This window comes from Pteropus vampyrus, unplaced genomic scaffold, assembly GCF_000151845.1.
Source record: "Pteropus vampyrus isolate Shadow unplaced genomic scaffold, Pvam_2.0 Scaffold36, whole genome shotgun sequence".
NCBI classification, from domain to species: domain Eukaryota; kingdom Metazoa; phylum Chordata; class Mammalia; order Chiroptera; family Pteropodidae; genus Pteropus; species Pteropus vampyrus.
Window position 1 is genome coordinate 1,224,666 of NW_011888817.1, and position 6,999 is coordinate 1,231,664.

Consider the following 6,999-nt stretch of genomic DNA (forward strand, 5'->3'; position numbering starts at 1 on the left):
AATTTTAATACCAGAACTCTGCAGATATTAATCAGATTTGAAGAACAGGTTTGGAAAAGATCTAAACAGAAAGTATGACTAGGATTTCAATAAATTCACCATGAAAAGACAAAAAAAACAACCAAAAAAAAAGAAAGAAAAAATACAAAAACCTTAGCCATCCTCTAGTGGTGAGTAAACTATTCTCAAAGCACAGCTCAAAAAAGCGATTTAAGCTACCCTATTATGTCACTAGCTCAAAATCTCAGAAAACAAATCCCTAAAATTGATTTCAAAGGCTGCCAGAGAAGCAATACTGCTCACTTTGCCATATTTTTTGAGCTAAGTGAAATAAGATCCACAAGGTGAACCATCCCTTAAAAAAAAAGATTCCTAATGAAACATTTTTGAGTAAACATGACTGAAACAGAAGTTGGCACGTAATACACATGCAATAAATACCAAATGAATAAACTTGGCGGAATAGAATAATCTTAATACAGTAGGATTAAACACAATTAGTAAAACATTACTAATTGGACCTCGGGAGAGAAGGCACTCTGCCCTACGAAACAATAGTTTTCTTTTCCAAACTAGCCCAACTTCTTATATAGTTAGGGACATTTAAAAACACTGATATGATTCTATTAAAAATGTGAATAACTTTGACATACCATTTATCAATTAGGCAAGTCACTTTTAATGTCTCTAGACCACTTATATATGAAATGAGGTAAGTCTGTCTAGGTCAAGGGTCTATCAACTAAAGCCCACGGCCAAATCTAGCCCAGTACCATTTATTTTATAAATAAAGTTCTATAGGTAAACATGCACAGACAGTAGTTTATCTATTTCTGTGGCTGCTTTCCCACTACAATGGCAGAGCTGAATAGCTGTGACACAGACCACATGGCCTACAGAGCCTAGGAAATTTACTACGCAGCACTTTACAGAAAAAGTTTGCTGATCTCCATTACAGGTCAGTGGTTGCCCAAACCCTAGTCTATACAATAATAACCAACACACACACACACACACACACACACACACACACACACACACACACACCCGCCCCACTGGCTTACGAAGTTGACATTTTTGGAAAGGACTGCTTCTATTTTGAAATTATTTCAGTCTTTCCTATTCCTTTGCTGTTAAAATAGCCTTCCTATAAAAAAAATGATACTTAAGTAAACAGAAGTTTTCTTTAGTCTTATTGGCAAAATTAAGAATGTAATAGTCCTTTTTTATTTTACTTTATACTTATTTTACTGGCCCAGGATTTTGAAAGATCTGGGAACCATTGGCTAGTCAATATTAGATTTCTTCTCATTGGTTGAACCCCAAGCATAAACATCAAGCAAATGTACTAAAAGATCCTGAAAGGCAGGGAGACTATCTCAACCTCTGTATTCCACAAAATACCGAGCACAATGTCCTACGTATTGCAGGTTTTCCAAAAACCTTTTAAACCCTTAAATTTTCCATAGGAACAAAGATAAAACAGTGGTTAATTATGCAGGTTGGCACATAAAAATCAATTTACTCCATGGTAGAGCCAGAACGATAATAATGTCAGTATACAACCACATCACCAAATACAATATTACCGCTCCATGAAAACACAATTGAATTCAACCTGGTATGCCACCCAGAATCCCACTTCCACACACAATGGAGAACAATGACTTCTTTATCTCTTATGAGCTGAATGAGGTGCCCAAGCCCTACTGAGATACAGGAAGTGTGGAAAGATGATGGTGGGGCAGGGGAGGTGGGGGATGACATGGTAGAATGAGAATAAAGGAGAGTATACTGGTGTGAAGTACGGGAGAATGAGACCTTCCACCACTGTAAATTCTCACTTTTTTTTTTCTTTCCCAGTATCACTGCCACCACTAACCCACACTCCTTTGTTCTCAAACCTAAATTTTTCATCTTAGGCCATCACACCCTAAGGTTGTTCTACGAATAATTTCATTCCCCACGAACTATTTTTACATATACAGGCATCAAAATATTTAAGAAACATTGATGAGAGAAAAACTGAAAAGTAACATGGAGCAAATACTATTCATTAGTTATTTTTCCTCAACATTGCGGAAAGACTGCAAGACTTATCCTGTAAAAATAGAATTCTGTAATCTTTGTTGCTAAGCTTCACTGTAGGTAAGAACATGCTTTGAAAATCACTGTTCAAGATTTAACGAGTCTACGGCTATGCTACCCTGAACAAACCCGGTCCTGCCTGATCTCGGAAGCTAAGCAGGGTCGGACCTAGTTAGTACTTGTATGGGAGACCACCTAGGAAGACCAGGTGCTGTAGGCGTTAAAAAAAAAAAAAGAGATTGTAAGCTGACAAAGTCCTTGCAATGTGTGAGGTCAACCAAGGGTTGCCTCACCTAAAAAAAAAAAAAAAAAAAAAAAATTTAAATGAAGTAGGGGAGTAAAGTGTAAATATGCCGAGTAAAATGTAAAGCTAAGGATGAAAAACTAAGAAATCTGGGAAAAAGACCATCTAACTCACGAACCCCAGCTGTAGGGCAAGAAGGAACAAGTCTCAAATTTGTTCCTGGCCAGTTCAGCCACAGGATGGTCCTCTGCCTAGAAGACAGGACTCCTTTTTCAGAACAGAGACCTAGGATCCCATCCCATAATCGCTCTGAACTAGAACCCAAGATTAGGATAGAAGCTAAGGTAGAGGAAAGGGAAGGCATCAGGATCAGAGGGAAATAAAGAACTGGGAGTGGAAAGGTAAGGAAAGAGAGGTTCGAAGTGGAAATAGGAAGAGGAATGTTTATGGCTTCTAGATTGTAAGACCAAGACAGTTGCCCCAAGGTGGTATAACTGAAGGACCTATAATTAATGAAAACTATTGGATCAGAACTATTAATTTGGATGAAAGAATATTAACTAGTGAGAAGATTTTAAATTATATCTGCCCAAATAATAAAAATAATCTAAATTTCCATTGGTAGAGGACTGTGTTAATACATTATGATTCATTCTTAAAATAAAATACTATGTACCTTGGAATTCTATAGGTCGTGAAATAGAAAGATGTCCATGAATATATTGTGAGATAAAAAAAAAAAAAAAACAGGAAGTTTTAGAACATTATAAACAGTATGTACATATTTATGTTAAAAGTTGTTTAAATACAAATCAAAAATATGTATCAATCTGCTAAATATTATTTCTTTAGGGGGTGGGGTAGTAGAAAAATTGGCTATTTTAACTTTATATATTCTATATTATTTGTATTTTTCATCATTAACTTGATTACTTTCATAATGGAAAATTATTTTAAAATTTTTTTCTAATCTTAATGAAGCTAGGGAAATAGTGTTTTAATCTACATAATAAATTGCCTACTCAATGGCTATTGGATCTGCGCAAAAATTTCCTAGGGAATAAAGACTATCTGACTTCTGGTCAAGATGGTGAAGCAAGTAAACGCTGTGCATGGCTCCTCTCACAGCCACATCAAAATTACAAGAAGACTGCAGGACAACCACCACTGAGAACTGCCTGAAGTCCAACTGAACAGAAGTCCTACAACTAACGAAATACAGAAGAAGCCATCTCAAGACTGTATGCCAACTGTAACTGAAAACAAACAAAGAATGTCTATCAAAGGGAACTGACATCAACGATATCTGAGATGCAACTGCACCTCAATGTACTGTTTAATAAAAGTGAACAAATAGTTTATATGTAATAGAAATAAAGCTAAAATGTTATTGTATGCACAAATCAGCAAAATATTTCCCTACTAGTAAACTCATCTATGTTGTTTTATATATACTGCAGCAGTGGTATTAAGAGCAATAAGGGAGGCTGGCCCGGACTTCCAACAAGAATTTTAATGAAGACATTTTCTGAGTCAAAAGTCATTTACATAATCTGCAAATACACAATAGACTAGTGAGATACCTTTCAAAATGATTTTGTAAATTAGAACATACGATTGTATTCCCTTCGCAACATGGTATTGAAAAAGAAATACCATTAATTTTAGCATGTTTACTCTAACAGATGATCTCATCTTATAGTTTTTCTTTTCAATAATAGCCAATCAAAGGCACCAGAGTTGTGTGAAAAGTGCAACTTAAAGCTCAATTCAAAGGGTACAAAAGGAATACTTCAACAGTACTGGCCAATGTCTAAGCTGGATAACGTGCAGATATTGTTTTACTTTAAAACTCACATATATGTAAGATGGATTTTTCTGAAAATATCAACTGTGTCTTAGTAAAAATATAACTTAATATATCATTTTGAAATAGCAGTTTCACAAGCAATACTGGCCCAGTAGGTAATAGAAAGGTTGTCTGTTTTCTAAAATAAAGCCAGATAACACTTGGTTACTTGGCCTATATCACTCAACCTTTCTTGGGCTATTCTAATATTAATCATTATTTTGTTGTAAAGGTTCTTAATGGAGCCACTAAATCCCAGTGTTAAGAAACTTGTTAGTGGATATATGTTTATTTATAATAGATCACTATCTTAAAAGAAAAAGTTAAAATTTTAATATGTCCTTGCTGGTAGTAGAAAAGATCAGTGCTTATTGAATCTTAAAGCTTAATTTTTCTAGTATTTGCTGATTTTATCTCTTATGGAGCAAAACAAGTGTAGTATGTGATAGAAATCTACTGAGTAAAATCATTTTCATTATTCCTTAGTATTGGTTCACACATCAAGTATAACCATAGCACTTATTTTCTGCATTAAAAATACTTGCAATTTTTCAAAGTATTTTCATTTAACTAATTCTCAAAACCTTCCCATGACACAGATATTACCATAATTTTGCAAAAAGGGAATCACAGGTATACTGAGTTATAGTCAGTCATTCCCTCCCAACAGCCTACCAGCCACTGTTCTAGGTGCTAGGAATACAGCAGTGAACAAAATAAAAAACCCTATCTTCATGGATATTACATTTTAAGTGGGAAAACATTAACGAATGTAAGGAGATAAGGTATATTTATGCCATCAGCAAAAATCCAGTAAAAATCTAGGTAATGATGAGTTGGCAGTAGATATCAGAACCTTGACATATGGGCTCTTTGCGACAGAATTACCAGCTCCTTCAGAAGGTGTCATCAACTAAACATATTTCTTTAATAGTCTTTCCTTGTAAGCCACTCTCTAAAAAAAGTTTTCATGTCAGAACTATTTGCAACAGTTTATCTGTAAATCTTTCAGACCATTAAACCTCATGGCCTAAACTGATCTGCCAAACAACAAAATGAAACAAACTAATGAACACAACAAGCTAGCAGACACTTACCGTAAGCATTGGGGAAGTCCCCAGGTCCTGGTCCAGGATAAAAAGGACCTGGCCCCGGTGGTTGAACTGGATACTGTTGTGGGGGTCCGACATATGGAGGGCCACTATGACGGTACTAGGAGAAATAAATTATAGACATTTTATAAAGATTAAAAAGGTAATTTACTATGAAAAAATAAAGTTGTGTATGTGCATAAGAGAATCATTAAAATGAGGTGAAGCCACTTGGTTAATTAAACACATTCAAAATGCTTGCTTGCCATCAAGATGCAATGAGGATGAACAGAAGATGTGCCTTAGGTAAAGCCACACGGCAAATCAGCACACAGGCAGACATTAGCTCATTGTAAAATCATTTCAGATTGGTAACTTTCAGTGACATTGAATGAAATCACAGGAATGGCTTAATTACTGAGTCTAATTTAGAGCAGCTGCTTGTAGAAAGGGATGGGAGGAAAGCAAGGAGATAAAAACAATTTCTTATCATCTTAGAAAGTTTTAAGTAGAGAGATGTTGAATTATATCTTATGGAAAATGACAAAATGGCTAGACTTATAATCAACCAGAAAGTTCAGACATCACTAAAAACCAATGCCATCATCCACCCTCTCTGCTCCCTCTAATGAGAACCTGGTTAATCCCCACTCTGGTGCTGGACCACAAGGACCTGAGAGATACTTTACCTGTGGTATACAGTACTGAGGACCCTGGGGTACTGGGTACGGCATGGTAAGATGGTTAACCATCATGATGTGCTGATTGGCCTGATACACTGCAGTGGGTGTCTGTGCACCAGGACGAATAGAAGGACTGCTGTTCGGGATGGTAGCTCTAGGAGGCTGTATTTGAGGCCTCTGGAAAAACTGGGGAAGGGAGAAAAAATATTTATTTATTTTTTTATAGAGGGAAATAAGTAAATTTTACTATCTTGAACTTTTTCCCTTTTTTCCTCTAATAAAAATCTTATCAACTTGAATTAGAAATACAATGTACATGAAAAGAGACTAAATTACCTATGGCTGGGTTCGCAAAAAATATCCTGTGCTAGTCACACACGTTAAGTCTTGATTAATGTTGTCACACATTTGAAAACAGGAGGGTAGTCTCACTTTTAAAATAAAGTCTCAGCTAATTTAACCTAAAAATTCCATACTATAATTATTAATTTTAAAATGTGTGAGAAAATATAACAAAAGGGGTGGCTGGTGTCTTCCTAAAAGTTGCTCTGTTATATAAAGGCATTGATTCTTTCATGAAGAGTGGGCAGCTCATTATCAACTTATTAAAAGTTAAAAGTAGTTCCCTAAAAAATTATCATTTAAGTCATTTACAAAATATTTAGAAGAATAAGAAATCTCTCTGGACATAAAAATTTTCATCTCAGTCTATCAAGGTCAAGTTAAATTAAAACTACCTGTCGGGTTGTCACATGCTAATTGTCGCATTATGGGAAAAACCTTCCTTTTCAAAAAAGTGGCAACCCCATACTAAAATGAACTGAATTTTGCTTTCTCAAATAGTTTGCAATAAAAATGTAAGAGCCAGACAAGCTTATGGATAGTCTGGAGCGAGCAGAGGTCAAATCTCACAAATAGCAACCAGTACTTGTGGTCATTTATGGTTCTCACTGCAGGCTTAAAAGCCTTGAAACAATACACTAATATTTAAATCCCCACCATGAATTCAGTGGCAAACAATCAATCTCACTATGATAATAATAA

At 35.4% G+C, this 6,999-nt stretch overlaps 1 protein-coding gene and 1 pseudogene across 2 annotated transcripts in view; one reads left to right on the plus strand and one right to left on the minus strand.

Annotated features, from left to right (window-relative positions):
- EIF4G3 (eukaryotic translation initiation factor 4 gamma 3) overlaps positions 1 to 6,999 on the minus strand; it is a 247,084-nt gene that overhangs the window by 94,468 nt on the left and 145,617 nt on the right. For both annotated transcript variants that reach the window (XM_023529130.1, XM_023529131.1), the window contains exons 7-8: positions 5,962 to 6,141; positions 5,279 to 5,393 (exon numbers count right to left, since the gene is read on the minus strand). In XM_023529130.1, the coding sequence (XP_023384898.1) occupies positions 5,279 to 5,393; positions 5,962 to 6,141 (295 nt within the window). The remainder of the gene's footprint in view (positions 1 to 5,278; positions 5,394 to 5,961; positions 6,142 to 6,999) is intronic.
- On the plus strand, positions 2,190 to 2,308 carry LOC111738245 (annotated as a pseudogene).